Raw genomic sequence first — 20,055 nt, 5'->3', positions numbered from 1 at the left:
AAATAATGAGATATTTGAGTATCATTGCTATCTAGCTACATAAAATAGATAAAAATATATGTATAAAGTATGACGAAACGGTTACAAACCTACCTCCACCTTACGTAGAAATAGTAATCGAATTTTTAAAGTTTAATTTTGACAAAAACAATAAAAAGATAGCCAATAATATTTCTCAATCTCTCTCTCTCTCATTTTGGAGTTACCCTCCCTCCATAAATACCGAACCTCACAATTGCTGCTCAGTCCTCACCATCATCTCTCCCATTAACAAAACGTAACTCTTCTTTAACAGGAGCGCAAGCTCGAAAGAAAGCGCTCTTGTTCTTTCTTCATCATCTTCTTTACTCTCAGAGTAATTTAAAACCCCTTCTCAAATTAACACAAACAAAAATGGCTGTTATTAAACTAGCAATTCTCTTCACTGCATATCTCCTCTTTAACCTCGCTGACGCAAGAATCCCCGGCGTCTACTCCGGTGGCGCGTGGCAAAACGCACACGCTACTTTCTACGGCGGCAGCGACGCCTCCGGCACTATGGGTCAGTCCACAAAAACAGAGTAGATGCACCAAAAGAAAGGTTCATTCTTAACAAAATGATTTTTAATCTGTTTTGACTTTACAGGAGGAGCTTGTGGTTACGGTAACCTTTATAGCCAAGGCTACGGAACTAACACGGCTGCTTTGAGCACGGCTCTGTTTAACAACGGCATGAGTTGTGGAGCCTGCTTTGAGCTAAAATGTGCCAACGACCCACAGTGGTGCCATTCAGGTAGCCCATCTATCCTCATTACCGCAACCAACTTCTGCCCACCAAACTTTGCTCAGGCGAGCGATAATGGTGGATGGTGCAACCCACCACGTGAACACTTCGACCTAGCCATGCCTGTTTTCCTCAAGATTGCTCAATACCGTGCCGGCATTGTCCCTGTCTCATACCGCAGGTACAAAATCTTGTATTACAAGAACATAAAAAATACCAAATATTTAACATATTTCTAAGTTAAAAACCTCTTAAAATTAATGTAAACTCTCAATTTAGTTAGAAACAATCTTATTTTAGAAAGGGCTTACTAAAAACAATCTTTTGTTGTGTCATTATAATATTTTGTTTAAGATAATTTAACTAACGAACTTTGGCTTTAATTTAACTAAAAAGATTAGCTCTCTAATACACAAAAAATCCATATATTCATGCAAGTAAGTTAGTAAACGAGTGTAAAATTGTTGGTCTTCTTTTGTAGGGTGCCATGCAGAAAGAGAGGAGGAATAAGGTTCACAATCAACGGTCACCGTTACTTCAACTTGGTTCTGATCACCAACGTTGCCGGAGCAGGAGACATCGTGAGGACGAGCGTGAAAGGTTCAAAGACTGGTTGGATGAGTCTGAGCAGGAACTGGGGTCAGAACTGGCAATCTAACGCTGTTTTGGTTGGTCAGTCACTTTCTTTCCGTGTCACCGGCAGTGACCGTAGAACCTCTACTTCATGGAGCATCGTTCCTTCTAACTGGCAGTTTGGTCAAACCTTTGTCGGGAAGAATTTCAGGGTCTAAGTGAGTTTCGAGAAACTAAACATTGAAGTGGTCGAGAGTCTCGAGACAAAAGAAATCTCCCCGCTAATTGAGGGGAGAATAGTATCTTTGACTTTTATGTGTATTTTCTTATTAATGTTTTTGTTTTTTTTTTGGTGTTTTAATTGTGAGTTATATTTAGCTGAAGTGGCTGTGAGAAAATCTTGCAACAGCCCGCAGCTACTTAAGTATTTTACATTGGTTGGCTTGTAAGTTACAACTTGTAACGTGTAATCTAAAACATGGTTATGTTGTGAAACTATTTACTAATCTTCGTGTTTGTTTTTAACTAGCCTTTGCAAAACAGTTACTCTGACACAGTAGTACAGTACTCTGACACTGAAGAGTGTAGCTAATGCACGTTAGTGAAAAGTGATAGATTCTCAGGGTTCCCACTTAGATTTTGTGACGAGAAGCAAGAATAATACGGTCTAAAACGCCTTTAATAAGTGGGAACTGGTTTTTTGACCGATGAATTGAAAAGTAAACAATAAAAGTATTTTCCGACAGCATTTGATGCGAACGTAGCACAAGTCCACAAGGTCCTTTACTTGTTATTCATTACTATTTTATTTTTGGTGATATGAACCGGACATGTCTCCTCCACTTACGAATTTAGCTAAAATTTGTTACATCATATACTTTATCCGTTTTATAAAAAGATAAATATCTTGATAAAGAAAAATTATTAAAAAAATTGATGTTATAATTTTGTACATATTTTCTTTTCTTTTTTTGGTCAAAATTTTGTAAATATTTTCATGATGATAAATTATAAAAAAATTAACTAATTTGATTTTGAATAACCTTTGATTCAAACTTATTGTAAATTGTTAATTATATACAAGAATGCATTCATAGTTATTTTTAATTTGTTTATTAGTTCTTACTATGTGTGAAAAGCTAATCTACTAATTTGAAAAGCTTATAAACGTAAACAATAGGCAACGTATAACTACTTACCTGTAAAGGCACATGAAGAAGTGGCATCCATGAACATAACAGAACGAGAGCCCTGAGTGAGTACTTGAGAGAGTAGTGATGTGACGACGATTATGTCTTAGTGGAAAGCTGTTGCGTCTCACATGCTTATGTCTTGCCAGTGTCCTCTTCTGCTCGGTCATCTCTTGCGTTGGTCTCTGTTCGTAGTATAGTTCAAGCCTCGGCTCCCCGATTTCTCCCTACTATTGATTCAAGAGTGTAATTACCCAATCCAAAACGCATAAATTAAAATTGATAATAACTCAATACAGATTTACATAAAACGATGGTGAGAACAATATTTAAAACCGGTTGTGCCTTGGTTTTACATTTGTGATTTATTTCATAAGGTTTTCATTTGCTTCATGTAAATTGCTTTTTGCATAATTTTCTCTCCAAAACAACCTACAATACTTTACCTAGTGGTTAAGTTACATTAGCCAAGAAAACTCAAATTCGGATTTGTGTTATTTGTTTTGCATTTGCATCACTGATTAACTTCTAGTATTCTGGCTTGTAACATTGAAAAATTGTTGATTCAAAAACTGGAGATATTCGAAAAATCTCTACATCAAATGTTTTGAGGAACAAACAAAATACAATAGTGGTTACAACACACCAAGAAAAAGTTACCACATATATACTTCATTCGACTAGCACGTGAGGAAGCCTAAAGGCTAAAACCACATGTTTCTCTAAGGTTGAGTATGTGACTTGTTGCCGGCAAAATTTTATGTATCCTTTATTAATCTCGACCTTCACGGTTTGTCCATAACCGTATTGGATTTGCAGTAACAAGTGCCTGGCCGTCCATCACTGAACTATTAACCAGCTTAATGCTTCCCAAAAGGTCTTTGTTTAAATCGTGTTTCTTGTAACTTAGCTCCGGTTTTAAGACCCTGTTTCTTGGCATCCTTAACCGGATCGGGCTGAGTCGGTTTTCCCAAGTTGTCCTGAAGTTGTTGCAAGGCACGGACCACTTGGTCCATGGTCGGACGTGACTTGGGTTCGATGGAGAGACACTGCACAGCAATGCTGGCCAATCTCACTGCCTCTTCGGGTAGGTACTGCGTGTCCAGCCGAGCGTCCACTACTTGGAGCACCTTGCGTTTGCTTGTGAGGTACGGTCGAGCCCATTCCACAAGTTTTTCTTCTTTAGCCGGCCTGTTATGGTCCAACGCTTGTTTACCCGTCAAAATCTCCAAAAGCACAACACCGAAACTGTATACATCGCTTCTTGCATTTAAGTGACCTAAAAGTATACAAAATCGGGAAGATGAAACAAGTATTCATTATATCTATACCCGGTTATAGAATTTGATCAACCTTTAGTTGACTTTATACCTGAAGACATATACTCGGGAGCCGCATAGCCATATGTACCCATAACCCTTGTACTAACATAGCTTCGATCACCCGTTGGACCGTCCCTCGCCAGCCCAAAGTCAGAAAGCTTCCCATTGTAGTCCTGTCAATGGAACCCAAAGTCATCAGTAAAAAAGTGAGATCATCTAATTCATTCAATACGTGATTCTCTGCCTTACAGCGTCAAGCAAAATGTTGGAGGCCTTAATGTCTCGGTATATCACTTTGACAGGGTCACTATGAAGAAAAGCAAGTCCCTTTGCTGCATCAAGCGCAACCTTGACCCGTAGAAACCATGGCAGCGGCTTAAAATATGTACCTCCTGCTCCAAAACCACTTCCATTAGTACAAATACACAATACGAAAACAAGATTGTTAGGATATTACAAAATCGCCTAAAATATATTTTCTTGTAGTTATTAAGAAAGTTACTATTCATGTAATTATGTAAAGACATTTCTAGATAAGCTATGCATTTTGTATAAATAATTAGCATACAAAAGGCTAATGAATAAAACTAGTGAAACTATTATACTACTAAACTTATCAAAGATGTTTCATCAATAGGACTTACTTCTGAATAGATGGTTCTCAAGACTTCCTTTTTGCATAAACTCATATACAAGAAGATGGTGCTCATCCTCCAAGCAATAACCAACCAGTTTCACTAGATTGGGGTGACTCAATTGTCCCAAGTAATTAATCTCCGTCTGCATCAGAACACAACACAACACAACAAATCAGACACAATCACACACATAATAAAACTCTCAAGTTTTGAAATTTGAAGAAATGAATGCTAATGTACCAGCCATTCACGGTGACCTTGAAACCCTTCTTGGTTAAGCTTTTTAACAGCGATGACTAAACCGGTTCCGGGTCTAGTCGGAGTGAGACTGGTTTCATCTAACCAGCCTTTAAAGACACAACCAAACCCACCTTCACCGATCACACTGTCCGGTCTGAAGTTTCTGGTGGCGAGTTTGAGCTCGTTGAAGGTGAAGCTCTTGACAGGGGTTGAATCAAGAATCTCCCCTTCCGTCTTCTGAGCAGCAGCCACCGTGGACGATGATTTCCGGCTTGAGATGCTTAAACCGTAAAGATCGCTGCTCTTACCTAAACATACACAAACATATGTTAAACCAAACTCAAACCTGGAGCAAAATCAACATAACGAAGAAGGAGATGGTACCATTGTGAAAAAGATTATCGGCTTTGACACAAGAGCTGAAGCAAGAACCCATTTAGCTAAGAAGAAGTGCGTTTTCTCCACTTTCTTGATTCTTGAGCGCTCTTGTTCAGCTTCTTGAGGAGGATATGTATGGTTTATGAGCAGAGAGGATAAGAGGAATTATAGAAACTTTTGACAACCCACGCGGTTAAAGAGAGGGAGAGAGAGATGTGAACAGAGATGGCGAGGTGACGAAATGAGAAACAGGGTTGGTGTTAATGAGAGGCACGAGGGGGTGACCGAATAAGGATTGGTTGATTTGTCTTTTGTATGTGTTGAGAAATAAAAGTCAAACAAATGAACATAGTTTGGCCAAAAGATAAAAAGGTGTATGATTCGATTTTATTTTATCGACATGATCAGGCCGGCTCTAAATACTTTAAGGAACTATAAACAATTTAATTAATATTTTATTTTATTTTGAAATAAGAGAAATTACGTTTGTGCAAAAAAAATCTTAAATTTGAAAATGTATAGACCAATTATTCTGGATATGTCTTGACCCACTATTAAAAAAGTCTTACGTAATGTTTTGGCAATATCTTTAATGATTTTAACTTTCGCGGGTAATATATATATCCTAGCTGATTTTATTTCGTGGAAATTGAGAAGAAAATTATGGTTTTGGGTGCCTTTTTTTGTTACCTACATATCTGAAAATTAACCATTTATGGGACGACAGAGAAACACACGAGTGAAGACTTTATATTTGCTGTCGTAACAAAATATTTATTTGGTCTCGGGTGTGTCATCACTGTCATGTCATGTGTGTGTAAAGTAAAGTAACATAAAATACGTATAATTGATTAATTTCTAATTTATTAGCTTCTTATAATGATTTTTTTTCTTTTACCGATTTACGTTATTTCTGACGATTTTTTTCTGATATTTTTTTTTGTTCGATAGCTGGTTATCACTCAAGTTTGTAATTGTTATCAATGGGTTTGATAGGATTCCACTATTTGGGATCTCGTTAACAATATTTTTTTTATTGAAATTAACAATAGTTGTATATGACGCAGTTTGAGGCTCAGGATGTGACCTCAACTCTATAATCTATCAGTTAATTTGGTACAATTCAGCTAAGACTTCGTTTTGGCTTTTAATAGTCTTTGTTGGGTATAATTTTTTTTATGTTTTCGTTGGGTTGCACTTAAGATCATATAGAAATTCCACAAAGCTACAGTCATGGACTTGAACCTTCTCTTCTTGTTCTTTCAAGATATCCCACATTTTTAGTCAACATTTGGTTAGCCGTCATGAACTGACCCTCTACTTGTAAATGCATTTTCAATTAAAATATGTTTCAATTGTTTTTCTTTTGACACCATTTTTTTTTTTTGTGTCAACTATCATCATCTATTAAACAATGTTTTTTTATCTTTGTTTTCTTGTTGTGCAGAAAAAAGTTCCGCGATAGATGTAGGTTGGTCTCTACTAATATGTGTACCACAATTTTTTGCTTAAACTATAAGAATTATTTTGTATCAGTGTTGTAAAATCCAATCACCCGACACTAATTTGAAAATCGAGATGTAATGTACGAAAATCATTTTGTTTCCTGTCGTACGGAAGTAAAGAAAACTCGGTATTCTAGATTGACAAAGTTTCTTATTACACACAAAATAATAGGCCCAAGCTTTCATTTTTATTCCTTCTCTCTCATGAAAGTCATAACCAAGAATGTATTTAAAAGGAAAATAGGTTTGACTTGGGTGGTAGGTTTTTGATTATGTGTCGCGTATTGTTTTGGAAGTCCCTGTCTGATTGGTACTAACTGGACTTTTTTGTAAATAATCTACAAGAATCCATATTCAAATCATAGAAGATCTTAAATATTTACGCGACACGGGCTGGACAATCTTGACGTACGGAGGTACTTCTTGGACTTGCCGTGTCTTGTCTTCCACACATAAGCTAAACGTCTTTTCCCTGAAAGTTAATTACCATTTGTTCCCATTATCATGTACGAGAAATTATTTTACTTTTCGTTTGTTTTCTCTTTGGTGAGAATTTTTCTTTATATGGTTTAGACTTGAGAGATGTCGCCCAGTTTATAAAATTTGCTTAGTTGGTGCAAAAAAAATATTAAATTGACATTATTGTTGTGCCAGTTGATTTCAACTAACTTTTCTAATATTCATGCATGACCTCTGAATTCATGAGTATGAAATCGGTATTTCATATATGATCTTCCAAGTGCCAAATATAAAAGAGTTTTTGCAAAACATATTAAAACTTAAGTGTACTGTTTAATCAGATATTGAAGATTACTTGTCCATCCTTAAATGATCAAGAATGGAAAAGAGGAAGAAAGTTATGAGCACATAGGTCAAAAAGTTTGGTCGTACATGGCCCAAGGTTGGGTTTGTGTAGACATGAATGGATGTTTCCCAAATTGGCTCGGATGGTCGCAAGTAAATATCACATAAGGCCTTTCAGGCCCAACTGTAGTGAAAGTAAAGCCCATTAAGATGTTTTTTTCTTAATTCTCATATATATATTTTTATTTATTTTATGTTTTATTAGTTTTCAATTTTTTGAAAATGAGTTGTGTAGTTAAAGCATGTGCCAATTTCAAGAAGCAATTAGAGGTCAATCTTATTTGATAAAGAACATCGACTTTGGTCAATTTTGTTTTCGAAAATGTAAGATGATTGGCACATGTGTAGTTAAAGCATGTGCCAATTTCAAGAAGCAATTAGAGGTCAATCTTATTTGATAAAGAACATCGATTTTGGTCAATTTTGTTTTCGAGAATGTAAGATGATTATGGTATTAATTAATATAAAATTCGTCCGTGTCAGCTTAATTAAGAACGTTTATAAAAAAGACGCCTTTAAACTTCGTCCCCAAGCCAAACCCAGTAGTTTCTTCTAGATTGTCCGCTACGCTCCAGCTACTTCCAGTTACCGGTTTACCCTTTTAACCTCGGGCGCTGTTAAAATAACTTCCGCATTTCGTTACGAATATAACCCTAGGCTCTGTCCACGTTCATTTTTTGTTTCTGTTAATAACCTTGGGTTCGTTACAACTAGAAAAAACGAGCTCAAATGGTAATATAATTAATCCGGTAAGGGCATTAGCGTCATTACGACACGTGTAGTGGTATTATATTTACCCACCTTGGCTTCATCTTCCTTTCCGCCTATCTTCCTGGTCTTTTCTACCTTCAAGCTCTCTCTCTCTCTCTCTCTCTCTCTCTCTCTCTACCATTTGTATATAAACAATAAATCAATCACACAAGACTCGTGAGAAGAGGACGAAACGCGTTTTCTGTGCCGAGAGTCAATTCAACCTCCTTTCTATTTTTCCATTTTATTCGAATCGTTTAAATTTTCGCCAAGCTTCTTCTTCGTTGGCTCTCGATTTAGGTTACGATGGGGTTGGACTTGAGGGTTGTTCCGGCGGAGGAGTGGTGGGAACGAGGGAGAGATTCTAGCCTCGACGGTGAATGTGACCTAGGCCTTATGGTCACGGATTTTATCGAGACGGGAGGTGGTGGAAGCGGCGGCGGCGGCGGTGGTGGTGATTCGTGGTGTAGCAGCGACAGCGATTCGGGATTCCCGGATCCTTCTTACCTTTCCGATAAAATTCAGGTACCGTAGAGGCGATTTGGTGATAATCTTATTGGATGTATGAATTGGGATCATGTTGAAGAGTAGAAATTGGATATAGTTTTGTAGTGCTTGGACATATGGTTTAGTATGATGCCTTATAGATTCTTGATTTTGCGGTGATTGGTTGGTTCTTGATTATTGAACGGAGCATCCAAGTATAAAGCTGCTTATAGTGGATGCCATTCCGAATGAAAGTACTGCAAAGAACATCATGGATTTGTTAGAATGGTATATGTACATTAGTTGCTAATCACATTCCAATGGATAGCACTTGCATAGAGAATTGTTGCCTCTGTGCTCTCTCATGCTAATGTGTACTGCTGCTTATTTATGTTCCTGTTTGCCACTCCTGATAAATTATTTCAGAGATTGTCATAGACTGGTTAACTGGTAGCATTTTTGTTCAGAGTTGCTATATTCTGTAGGAAGCATCACATTTTTGTGACCCAAGTGTTTCAGTTTCTACGGAAGGTTGAAAGCACTTTCATAAATTAGTACAGCGGATATAGTTTTGAGCTTAAACATGGTTTATTATAGTGCCTTTAGATACAGTTTTGTTAGGATGGTATCTGTAGTAGGTAGCTGCTAAACACATTCCAATGGAGAACACTTGCATAAAGATTGGTTGCAACTACTCTCATGCTGTCTTCAGCTGCTTATTATGTCCTTGTTTGCCACTCGTTATAAAGTATTTCAGAGATTTATCATAAAAAATTGGTTAGAAATAGAATGGTAGCTTTTTCTGTATAGAGTTGCTATATTCTGTAGGAAGCATACTTCATATCACATTTTTGAGACCCAAGTATTTCGATTTCTACGGAAGGTTGAAGTCTTTTTGTTAATTTAAAATTTCGTTGTCTGTTGCCTGCAGTTTCTCAAGTACTCAATGCCTCAGCACGAAACCGAGGTTCTCTCCGCGGTTCGGACCCTGATGCTTTCTATTAAAGAGAAAGATCTCCACTCTGTGAAGTCCGGTACATGTAACGCCAGTTGCATCAGGTTTTATCTCGCAAAGCTCTTACGCCTTTCCGGATATAACGCTGCTGTTTGTTCGGCAAGATGGCAAGGCACTGGCAAAGTTCCTGGTGGTAAGTGTTTCCACCTCTAAACTCTGCCTTTTACACAATTTTAATACAGAAGATTGATGTGATTTGCTGTTTTCTCAGGAGACAACGAATACATAGACATCATAATGAGCGACTCTCCTGTTGGCCAAGACGACCGTTTGATCATCGACATTGATTTCAGAAGTCACTTCGAAATCGCACGAGCTGTGGATTCATACCAGCGGATAATGGAATCACTCCCAGTGGTCTACGTAGGAACGGTTGCAAGACTAAACCAGTTCCTCCAAGTAATGGTCGACGCGGCTAAATACTCCTTAAAGCAGAACTCAATGCCGTTGCCTCCATGGAGATCGCTGAACTACCTGCAATCCAAGTGGCTTTCACCGTACAAGCGCCATCTTGGACCGATCAATCAAGAAGGTCCAGGAATGTTCTCACCGGGACTGCACAGACAGTGTGCTGAGAATCTAAAGAGGCTTCAGTTTGCTCTTCATACCGAACAAGAGGCAGAGAGATTCGTGAAGAAGAAGAAGAAGAGCCGCGAGAGGATGAGAATTCATGGGGCTCCTTGAGTGTTTGTACAAATGTGGCTATCGATGAGGCCAAAAGAATTTTGCTCTGTTTGAGTCAATTTTTCTGAGTGTAATATTTGTTTTTTTGTTTGTTGTTGCGGCTGGGTCTTTTTTTTCTTATATGGGGGGTTTACACAATAGTAGCCAAGGTTATAGGCTTTATACAAAGAGGATAATATACAAAATAACACGTTCAGGTACCTTTTATGTTTTTCCACAGTTGTATGATTTTGTCTTTGAGAGAATTTGTTCCAACTTTTTTTTTGACTAAAGAGTTTGTTCTAACTTCTAAGCATGTTTGTTTCACTGTTATTATCTTTTTTCCTTTATAATATTATAATACCAGCAGACAAACAAAAACTACATGTGCTATACTGCAATGACTTCTCATTCAGTCGATATATTTGAATATGCTAACGAATAAAGTCTCTGCTCTGGAGACGATTGGATGTTGAGAGACTCATAATCACATCTGCACTTGGTTTTCAAGTTCAAAACGGTTAAACGGACACATTGTCGGTTTAATTCGGTTAAGTAAGAAAACATCGCTTAAAACAGAACCGACCAAAACCGAACCTAAATGGGCTCAATCACAAAAACCAAAAATGTCTTAACCTCAAAAGTCAAAATTGAATTTAGGGTTTGAATTATCTTACAATCAATCAAAATCCTTTACACTCATCACTTCACGGATTAAATCAATAAAACTTTAGCTTTCTTTGCTAATTCTTCACGGATTCATTCCATCTCCCTTCTTCTCTCTCTCTCTCCCTCGTGAAGCAAAAACAGATCTGAAAATCTTGGGAGGGAGCACCGGCAATGGAGTCTCTGTTAACAGTTGCGGAACTTGGCCTCTCTCTGCTTCTGATCGCCTTATGGGGATTCATCTCCGTCGTCGTCTTTGAAGCTTGGAGAAGGAGACACAGTAACGTGTACGTTTTCTTACTCCATTTCTTCTATAACTTGTATCTTATCCTGGATTTTGATTTGTTTATATTCCCCAGTTCTGTGGAGACCGTAACTACACTCGAGGATCCGACAACCTTAAAGCAGGTATCTCGTCTGATTCATTATCGTTTCGGATTATACTCTGAGAATCTAGGATTGACTGTTAGGGTGTGTGTGTGGCTAAGAACGATTGTACTTGAAAACCACTTGTTTCAGTTAAGATTTTCTAAATGAGAGAGAGATCTTTGTTTGGCGATTCGGGCTCTTGTTTCTCTATAACGTTTAAGACAAGATTATGTAGGAGTTTTGTCTTGACTAGTTACGTGTCGAAATTAGATCTCTTTGTGTTGGTACTCTGGTTGTTGCAGTTAATGGAACTGGGATTTTTCTATTGAAAAGACGAGATCTTGCACACTTGTTTCCTGTTTCTTTAGAACGTTTAAGACGAGAGATTATGTAGGAGTTTTTTCCAAGGAGTTATGTGTCGAAATTAGCTCCCTTTTTACTGCCTGCGAGTTCTGAAGCTTTAGATTCATCTATTTGGAGAGAGAAACGCGTCTTCTCTGGTTTAGATTTTAAGAGCTTTTGAAACTCTATCTATCAGGTTCCCTGCCCTCATATCTCCGACCCTGCGGAGAAGTATCTGTCATTAATAGTTCCAGCATTTAACGAGGAGCAGAGACTTCCTGCTGCTCTTGAGGAAACAATGGAGTAATTTCATTTACTTTCACTTCTCCTTTGTCAGAATTGTGTTCCAATTCGTGACAAGTTTGCAAAACAGCAGGGCAAGTCTTATACTTATGCACGACGTTAATTTCTCCTATGATTTGCAGTTACCTTCAAGGTCGTGCGTCACGGGATAAGAGTTTTTCTTATGAGGTATATAGTTTTCTTTCATCTCTTTTCAATTAATTAAGGTTGAGTATGAATGAGCTTTCCAAGGTTTTTTGTCCGTATAATTAATGCACCTTACTAAGCATACTGAATCATTCAATTAATCTGCATCGTTTTTCAATACTATATGCATAAGCAGAAGTAGAGTATTATAATGTTTTCTCTTTTGTAGGTGGTGATTGTTGATGATGGAAGTGTGGATGGAACAAAAAGAGTAGCTTTTGATTTCGTCAAAAAGTATTCAGTTGACAACATAAGGTTTATACCCCTTGGGAAGAATCAAGGGAAAGGAGAAGCTATAAGAACTGTGAGTTCATCTCGTAGTAGTTGAAAGCAACTCTAACCTGTTTATTCTACGTGACTGAGTAATAGTATTTTCTTTTACCATTTCATCGTAGAAATAAAACGAAAATAACCGAAGCTTTCTAAATTTTTGAAAGCATTAAATAGGGAATGATGCATTCGCGTGGTGAACTACTTCTCATGTTGGATGCGGATGGAGCAACCAAAGTAACAGACCTTGAAAAACTTGAAAATCAGGTTTGTCTTAGTTTCTGCTCTTGAAATTTCAGACAATCTGGAAACTGTGTATTACAAATGTCCTGATCTCCTATAGCCTCTCAGATTCATGCAGTAGCTAGAGAAGAAAGTTCAATCAGAGATCCAGCGCTAAAGCATGTGGATTTCAGAATTGGTGATGTGCAAGTATCAGCTTTTGGTTCTCGTGCTCATCTTGAGGAGAAAGCTCTTGCTACAGTTAAGTTTTGCAAAGTTCTAGATACAGTATCATAGATCCATGCACATATAAATGCATGTGCTAATTGACTTCATTTTGTCAATTTCAGAGGAAATGGTATCGCAACTTTTTGATGAAGGGGTTCCATCTTGTGGTCTTGTTGGCTGCTGGTTCTGGAATTCGAGATACGCAGGTGACTTCTCTAAAAATCTCATTTGCTGTTTGCTTCTCTAGTCAATGTAGTTACTCTGTTTTCATAGAGACTTGTTTTTTTTTTTCAGTGTGGGTTCAAGATGTTTACTAGAGCTGCTGCGAGAAGACTTTTCACAAACGTCCATCTGAAAAGGTATTTACAATTTTTGATGATGATATACTAGCAGTAGAAGCAATCGATAAGAGCATCCCTGTCTCTGACGCAGGTGGTGCTTTGATGTTGAGTTGGTGTTCTTGTGCAAACGTTTTAACATTCCAATGCTTGAGATCTCTGTGAACTGGTCTGAAATCCCCGGGTCTAAAGTCAGTCTGCTGAGCATTCCCAACATGCTTTGGGAGCTTGCTTTAATGTCTGCAGGATACAGAACTGGTATGTGGAAGATCCATCACGCATGAGAAGACACATTGAACTATATACATAGAGAGCAGTTTACTGCAGAGAGGATACTACGTTTGATGTCTTCTGATCAAAGCAAGGAAAGGCAAAGAGGCTATAGAAAGGTTTGTTGAAATCTATCTTTCATTAGATGTAAAAATCATAACCTTAACAGGCTATCATGTGATGACAGTACTACAGCTCTAGATTTTTGATGTTGGTAATAACTTAACGTTTCAATTACTATGCTCTCATATTCTGCTTGAGTTTTTACATCTTCATGGCATGAATTAGACTCCTTTAAAAAGGTTAATCTTTTTTACTTTGAAAATTATAAAAGTTTAGAGAAGTTTAACGGCAATGATCTTCCCAGCCCCGTGGTTATGAATTGAACCAAACCATTTGGTTTTTATAGTTCAATTCAATTCAATATTTTAAAAAAAATTAGTTATCCGTTCAGTTTGGTAATCAATTAGTTCAGATTTTTAATAATTAAACCAACTCATCGAGTTTAACTAGATTTTAAACTGGACTAACCACAAACTAGCTAAAATTTCAATCCGAACCAAACAAAATAACCAAAATTTTCCAAATTTAACTGAAACCAAAAATCCAGATTAAACTAAACCGGATATTGGAATCAAAATTTGTTTCGGTTCTATACGGCATATACTTAAGCTAACCGAATTACCCACCCACCCAACGAACCGAACCGAACCCACAGGATTCTTGCCTTTATACCGCCACAAATCTGTTGTATCATCGTCGCCGGTGAAATGGCACTTACCAGCACCGCGCTCCTCCGTATGCTCCGGGAATGTAAAACCCTCCAATGTCTCCTCCAAGTCCACGGAAAATTAACCGTCTCAGGCCTCAAGCCCCATAACCAGCTAATAAACGCTTACTCTCTCTTCCAAAGACCAAACCTTTCTCGCATCATCTTCGACTCTGTACAAGACCCAGGTGTCGTTTTGTGTAACTCGATGATCAGAGGATACACGAGAGCCGGTTTGCACAGAGAAGCTCTCGAGTTGTTCCGCTACATGTCAGAGGAGAAAGGTATCGTTCCTGACAAGTACAGTTTGGCCTTCGCTTTGAAAGCTTGCACCGGAGCTTCGGACTTGGAGAGAGGTTTAGGGATACATGAGTTGGTTTCCGAGATGGGTTTTGAGTCTGATGTTTATATAGGGACTGCTCTTGTTGAGATGTACTGTAAAGGTGGAGACTTGGTTAGTGCAAGAGAGGTGTTTGATGAAATGCCTGAGAGGGATACTATTAGTTGGAACATTATGGTTTCTGGGTTGGCTCAAAATGGGTGCTTTGTTGGAGCTTTGCGGTTGTTTCGTGATATGTGTTTGAGTGGTGTTGAGATTGATCATGTGAGTGTGTACAATCTGATCCCTGCGGTTTCGAAGATAGGGAGTAAGGATGTGTGTAGATGTCTTCACGGACTTGTGGTTAAGAAAGGTTTTGCATCTGGTTTCTCTAGTGGCTTTATCGACATGTACTGCAAATGCGCGGATTTAGATGCTGCTGAATGTGTTTTTGAAGACGTGTGGAGCAAGGATGACTCTTCTTGGGGTACAATGATGGCAGGTTATGCGCATAATGGGTGCTTCACTAAGGTATTGGAGTTTTTTGACGTCATGAGGAGCTATGATGTTAGAGTGAGTAAGGTAGCTGTAGTTAGTGCTCTTCAAGCTGCTGCGTATGTAGGGGACTTAGAGAAGGGGGTTGCAATTCATGAATATGTAGTACAGCAAGGGATGATGGATGAGGTCTCGGTTGCAACTTCTCTTGTGAGTATGTACTCTAAATGTGGTGAGTTGGAGATAGCGGAACAACTGTTCACAAATATTAAAGATAGAGATGTCGTTACTTGGTCTGCAATGATTGCTTCGTTTGAGCTAGCAGGTCATCACGATGATGCTCTCACTTTGTTCGGGGATATGCTGAAAACAGACGTAAAACCTAATGGTGTGGCTTTGACAAGTGTGCTTCCGGCTTGTGCAGGGATACCCGACTCTAGATTAGGCAAAAGCATACATTGCTATGCTATAAAGGCTGATATTGACTCGGAGTTAGCGACAGCCACAGCCATCATCTCAATGTATGCCAAAAGCGGTCTCTTTTCACCTGCGCTAAAAGCTTTTGAAAGACTGCCAACTAAAGATGCTGTAGCTTTCAACGCTCTAGCGCAAGGGTATACCCAGATTGGTGATGCCTGTAAAGCATTTGATTTGTACAATAAGATGATGTTACATGGAGTACGCCCAGACTCAGGAACTATGGTGGGTTTGCTTCAAACGTGTGCACTCTGTAGCGACTATGATCGGGGTTCTTGTGTCCACGGGCAAACTATAAAGCATGGGTTCGACTCAGAATGTCACGTGGCACATGCTCTGCTCGACATGTTCACCAAATGTCACGCCCTTGCTGCAGCAAAATCCTTGTTTGACAAGTGTGGATTCGAGAAAAGTACTGTATCTTGGAATATAATGATGAATGGGTACTTAATCGACGGCCAAGCTGAAGAAGCTATTGCCGCTTTTCGTCAGATGAAGAATGAGAATTTTCAGCCAAATATAGTCACATTTGTTAACATCTTACACGCCGCAGCACAGTTAGGAGCCTTGAGAGTTGGAATGTGTGTTCACGCCAGGCTCATCAGGTTAGGATACTCTTCCCACACGGCCGTAGGAAACAGTCTACTTGATATGTATGCGAAATGTGGAATGATTGAATCTTCGGAGAGATGCTTTGTTGAGATAAGAAACAAAGATATGGGTTCATGGAACACTATGTTATCCGCTTACGCAGTCAATGGTTTAGCTAGCTCTGCGGTCTCGCTCTTCTTGTTGATGCAAGAAAACGAACTTAGACTAGACTCTGTTCCTTTCCTCAGCGTTCTCTCAGCTTGTAGACACGCAGGGTTAGTTGAAGAAGGAAAACGAGTGTTCAAGGACATGGAAGAGAGACACGAGATCGAAGCAGAAGTTGAACATCACGCGTGTATGGTTGATCTTTTGGGGAAGGCTGGTTTGTTTGGTGAAGCAGTGGAAATGGTGAGGAGAATGAGAGTGAAAGCAAGTGTAGGAGTGTGGGGAGCTCTATTGAGTTGTTCAAGAATGCATTGTAACTTGTGGTTAAGTAATGCTGCATTGTGTCAGCTGGTGAAGCTTGAACCACTTAATCCTTCTCATTATGGTCAAGAACTGAGATTAGGAGATACTAATGATGGATCAAGAATCAAGAAGCTTCCTGCTTGTAGCTGGATCCAAGTTTAAATGTGCCCATTCGTTTTATTGAGATACTTTTCTAGATCATGTAGATTTTAAACTGTGTATATAGTCTGTATAAATAATTACAAACTGAGAAACAGTTTTTTTCTCTGGAACTATATCGAATATCAAAAGTTTTATATAACTCAGAAAAGGGAAACTAAGCCGGAACAGATATATATTCTCCATAGCCCCAAAAAAGAAACATTTTGAAAAAAAAAAAAAAATAACAAACATCATTTAGGGGTGCTAGTTGGAGATTAATTTGTAATTTGTAATGATTATTACAATTTTCAAATTAAATGGTTATTGGTTGATGGGTTCTAAGAACATCATTGTACAACACTATTCATTTCTTTAATAATTTTAGTACTTAGTAAAGTTGACATGCGCATTCACACTGATGTTATTTATTTTTTATAAACTGTTTAATAACATTTCTAAATCCATAAAAAAAATTTGTTCATTTTTAGGTTCATATACATCAAAACCAATCCGATTCAAATTCCACCCGAAAATTATATAATACCGAATGGAGCTTAATTTCAAAACCCAAAAATTCGATATCCGTAAGATCCATACCCGAACAAATATATAAATACTCATATCTAAATAATTATGTAAACAATAAATAGTTATTTGTTAACTGGTTTGAATTCTTATCACGATTGAAAAAAAAATTATTCAATCATGTAGAATTATTACGATTAACACGTAAAATAAATGATATCAAATTATTATGGTAAAGACTGAAGTAATTAAGAAGTATTAAAAATGTAAAAGATATAATAAAACATTTAAAAATAGGTAAGTTATGTTTTTGAACTTATATAATAAATGCTGTCGAATTATTTGGAAATATCAATTAATAAATAAAGTAGTTAAAATGAGTAAAAATAAAATAAAATATAATATAATAAATTTGATAAAAAAATTGGGTTAGTTCTATTTTGTACTTGAGTTATAATAAGATAGATAAATGATGAGATACTCATTATAAATAGCAACCACTATACGTGTTTTAAAGTTCTTACCAAAAACAAGTGTTATTGATTTAATGACTACTAGATCATGACCCGCGCTTCGGAAACGCAGAATATTTTATTCAAAATTCTATGAACAATGTTACAAATATTTTTTAGTTTATAAAAAATTTGTCTATTTAATAATTGGTATTTAAACCAACACTTTTAAATCTAACTTATACTCTCGAGCCGGTAAACCCGTTAATCTGATATGTAATCCAATTTAGATTGGTTAAAGGGTAATGGGTTAAGAAGTTTGACTTGAATCCATTTTGAATATATCATATAGTATGGCTATATATATAATTAATTGGTTACAGAGTAATATACTGCATGGTGATTATCTCATAAACTTATTGGATGGTGGTTATGAAATCTTAAAATTAAACATTGTTGCACGTTGTTTATGAAATCGATTGGGCAAGATTTTTTTTTGTTGAATATAAGGCATATGGGCCAACTGATAAATAAATGCATATAAGGTATTAAGTTATCAAAATAGAATAAGGAAATAATTTACTAATATTAATTGTTAACTAATAGAATCAGAAAATATATCATATCTAATAGTAAGTCCAACTTAAAATCCACCTAGAAAAAGTCACAATGTTTCTGTTTTAATAAGATAGATTTAATGACATACAATTCTTTGTTATTCAAAAAATTTGGTTTTTAACAGTTATATAATTATATCAAAATTTAGTGTCATTAAGACTCAAATTCTTTAAAATTTAATTCATACAGCAAATATTTTAAACTATTGTATATATCTTCAAGATTCTTAGGGTTAGATTGGTTGAGGCTATGGTTTTATGCTTTTGACTCTTAAGATTTAAATTTTAGATTTTTAGTTGTAGCTTTAATTTTTTTTTCTTTTATAATTTTCCCTTTTTTTGCTTTAGATTCAATTTTTAAAAGTAAATTATGATTGTTTTTAAAAAGTTGTAGGAATGAAAATGACTATCCACAGTTACTACACCCACTTCCAATCAATCTCTTAAAATTATTATAGTAAAATTGTTTATAAAATTTTTTTCCAGTAGATTTCCAGTAGATGACATATTTTATCTTTTCAACTACACCAAATGACACATCGGACTAGTGACACACTTTATATAGATAATTTATCCAGCTTACCCTCTAAATATGAATCAACTTAACTAAACAAATAGTCTTAACTAAGTTACAAAAACAAAAGGAGGGATGATTCAAAAAAGGGTGAGTTTATGGACGTAGACATGCTCCTGAATTATGGCCTTAAAACTCATAATCACCTATTTTTTTTTACAGAATATTAATTTCGCATATTTGGTAGATGATTATATTTTCGTTTGTTGATTTCGTTTTACATTTTTCATGTATTGATCATCAATTTTTTTTTCAGAAGTTTTCATTTTTAGGAGATGATTAAACTTTATATTTTGCTTGTTGACTATGTTTCCATTTGTTCATGTATTGCAGGCGATACTCATGCAAACCACCGTCAACGTCCACCTTTTGAACACCTCCAAGCATCTTTCAAAAGCAGGTTTAATGACTTAGATGTGACCCAGAGAAATTTGAACTTCAAGATATATGGCTCTCCTCTATGATTCGATTCAATATTTGATTTAACCACATTAAATGAGATAACTATACCGGTTAGTCCAAATCATGAAGAACGTTCCGGTTCCGCAAGCACAATGAGCTGTTTGGCCTAGCAAACTGTTATGAACAAACGTGAATCAAACTCGAAAAAAGTAAAGAGTAAATACGAATTGAGGCAAACAGCAGTTTAGGGTTTGTATATTACTATGTGAATGGATGGATAACTTTACAATTCCTTAGATCCATATTTATAGCAACTTCAAAAACTTGATTTTTTTTTTCCTGTAGAAATATATACTTATCTAAAAAATAGTAAATGTTAGACTTTTACTGGTGTATAGAGATTTAAGACATATCTAGATGCAGTACAAACACCAACATCAATCTTCCAGATAATCCTCTTATTTGATGCTTCCCCAACTCATCTTTCAAAGTTGTTAGATATTTAAGATATCCATCTTATCACATACATTATTTGTCAGCTAACTGCTATAAGGAATATTGTTAGTGACCCTCCATAAGGCAAGGACCGTGTCATGGCAACCATGAAATTGATATATAATTATGTTTTTATAAAGGCCTCTTCA

General features: G+C 36.7%; 5 protein-coding genes across 5 annotated transcripts; 4 read left to right on the top strand and 1 right to left on the bottom strand.

Moving 5' to 3' along the window:
- The first annotated feature begins 393 nt into the window (after positions 1 to 393).
- Positions 394 to 1,554, top strand: EXPA4 (expansin-A4). Its single transcript, NM_001302032.1, has 3 exons — positions 394 to 541; positions 626 to 944; positions 1,245 to 1,554. Exons 1-3 carry the CDS (start codon positions 394 to 396, stop codon positions 1,552 to 1,554), a joined length of 777 nt encoding a protein of 258 aa, NP_001288961.1.
- A 1,501-nt stretch (positions 1,555 to 3,055) lies between these two features.
- LOC103857874 (serine/threonine-protein kinase BIK1) lies at positions 3,056 to 5,821 on the bottom strand. The gene is made up of 6 exons (XM_009135126.3): positions 5,111 to 5,821; positions 4,727 to 5,034; positions 4,493 to 4,628; positions 4,098 to 4,240; positions 3,898 to 4,021; positions 3,056 to 3,805 (listed from the first exon to the last, which is right to left on the bottom strand). Exons 1-6 carry the CDS (start codon positions 5,160 to 5,162, stop codon positions 3,387 to 3,389), a joined length of 1,182 nt encoding a protein of 393 aa, XP_009133374.1. The 5' UTR covers positions 5,163 to 5,821; the 3' UTR covers positions 3,056 to 3,386.
- A 2,459-nt stretch (positions 5,822 to 8,280) lies between these two features.
- Positions 8,281 to 10,703, top strand: LOC103857873. Its single transcript, XM_009135125.3, has 3 exons — positions 8,281 to 8,748; positions 9,641 to 9,857; positions 9,936 to 10,703. Exons 1-3 carry the CDS (start codon positions 8,530 to 8,532, stop codon positions 10,406 to 10,408), a joined length of 909 nt encoding a protein of 302 aa, XP_009133373.1. The 5' UTR covers positions 8,281 to 8,529; the 3' UTR covers positions 10,409 to 10,703.
- Positions 10,704 to 11,040: 337 nt separating this feature from the next.
- On the top strand, positions 11,041 to 13,848 carry LOC103857872 (dolichyl-phosphate beta-glucosyltransferase). The gene is made up of 10 exons (XM_009135124.3): positions 11,041 to 11,340; positions 11,413 to 11,461; positions 11,961 to 12,067; positions 12,190 to 12,235; positions 12,423 to 12,557; positions 12,701 to 12,790; positions 12,875 to 13,006; positions 13,096 to 13,179; positions 13,268 to 13,332; positions 13,406 to 13,848. Exons 1-10 carry the CDS (start codon positions 11,228 to 11,230, stop codon positions 13,593 to 13,595), a joined length of 1,011 nt encoding a protein of 336 aa, XP_009133372.1. The 5' UTR covers positions 11,041 to 11,227; the 3' UTR covers positions 13,596 to 13,848.
- A 193-nt stretch (positions 13,849 to 14,041) lies between these two features.
- LOC103857871 (pentatricopeptide repeat-containing protein At2g39620) lies at positions 14,042 to 17,003 on the top strand. The gene has a single exon (XM_033288524.1). The coding sequence runs from the start codon at positions 14,352 to 14,354 to the stop codon at positions 16,860 to 16,862; it is 2,511 nt and encodes an 836-aa protein (XP_033144415.1). The 5' UTR covers positions 14,042 to 14,351; the 3' UTR covers positions 16,863 to 17,003.
- Positions 17,004 to 20,055: the final 3,052 nt, after the last annotated feature.

Source organism: Brassica rapa, chromosome A03 (genome assembly GCF_000309985.2).
Source record: "Brassica rapa cultivar Chiifu-401-42 chromosome A03, CAAS_Brap_v3.01, whole genome shotgun sequence".
NCBI lineage: Eukaryota > Viridiplantae > Streptophyta > Magnoliopsida > Brassicales > Brassicaceae > Brassica > Brassica rapa.
Note: the sequence above shows the minus strand (reverse complement) of the source record. Positions and strands in the feature narration are given on the sequence as shown.

What these genes read in the sequence shown, in the direction of transcription:
- EXPA4 (NM_001302032.1), top strand. Translation starts at nt 394, where the DNA reads ATGGCTGTTATTAAACTAGCAATTCTCTTCACTGCATATCTCCTCTTT. An exon ending in CGACGCCTCCGGCACTATGG is followed by an intron (nt 542 to 625) that starts GTCAGTCCACAA and finishes TTGACTTTACAG; the next exon opens with GAGGAGCTTGTGGTTACGGT. An exon ending in GTCCCTGTCTCATACCGCAG is followed by an intron (nt 945 to 1,244) that starts GTACAAAATCTT and finishes CTTCTTTTGTAG; the next exon opens with GGTGCCATGCAGAAAGAGAG.
- LOC103857874 (XM_009135126.3), bottom strand. Translation starts at nt 5,162, where the DNA reads ATGGGTTCTTGCTTCAGCTCTTGTGTCAAAGCCGATAATCTTTTTCAC. An exon ending in TGAGAACCATCTATTCAGAA is followed by an intron (nt 4,241 to 4,492) that starts GTAAGTCCTATT and finishes GTTTTGGAGCAG; the next exon opens with GAGGTACATATTTTAAGCCG. An exon ending in CCAACATTTTGCTTGACGCT is followed by an intron (nt 4,022 to 4,097) that starts GTAAGGCAGAGA and finishes TTCCATTGACAG; the next exon opens with GACTACAATGGGAAGCTTTC.
- LOC103857873 (XM_009135125.3), top strand. Translation starts at nt 8,530, where the DNA reads ATGGGGTTGGACTTGAGGGTTGTTCCGGCGGAGGAGTGGTGGGAACGA. An exon ending in ACCTTTCCGATAAAATTCAG is followed by an intron (nt 8,749 to 9,640) that starts GTACCGTAGAGG and finishes TGTTGCCTGCAG; the next exon opens with TTTCTCAAGTACTCAATGCC. An exon ending in CACTGGCAAAGTTCCTGGTG is followed by an intron (nt 9,858 to 9,935) that starts GTAAGTGTTTCC and finishes CTGTTTTCTCAG; the next exon opens with GAGACAACGAATACATAGAC.
- LOC103857872 (XM_009135124.3), top strand. Translation starts at nt 11,228, where the DNA reads ATGGAGTCTCTGTTAACAGTTGCGGAACTTGGCCTCTCTCTGCTTCTG. An exon ending in AGGAGAAAGCTCTTGCTACA is followed by an intron (nt 13,007 to 13,095) that starts GTTAAGTTTTGC and finishes TGTCAATTTCAG; the next exon opens with AGGAAATGGTATCGCAACTT. An exon ending in ACAAACGTCCATCTGAAAAG is followed by an intron (nt 13,333 to 13,405) that starts GTATTTACAATT and finishes TCTCTGACGCAG; the next exon opens with GTGGTGCTTTGATGTTGAGT.
- LOC103857871 (XM_033288524.1), top strand. Translation starts at nt 14,352, where the DNA reads ATGGCACTTACCAGCACCGCGCTCCTCCGTATGCTCCGGGAATGTAAA.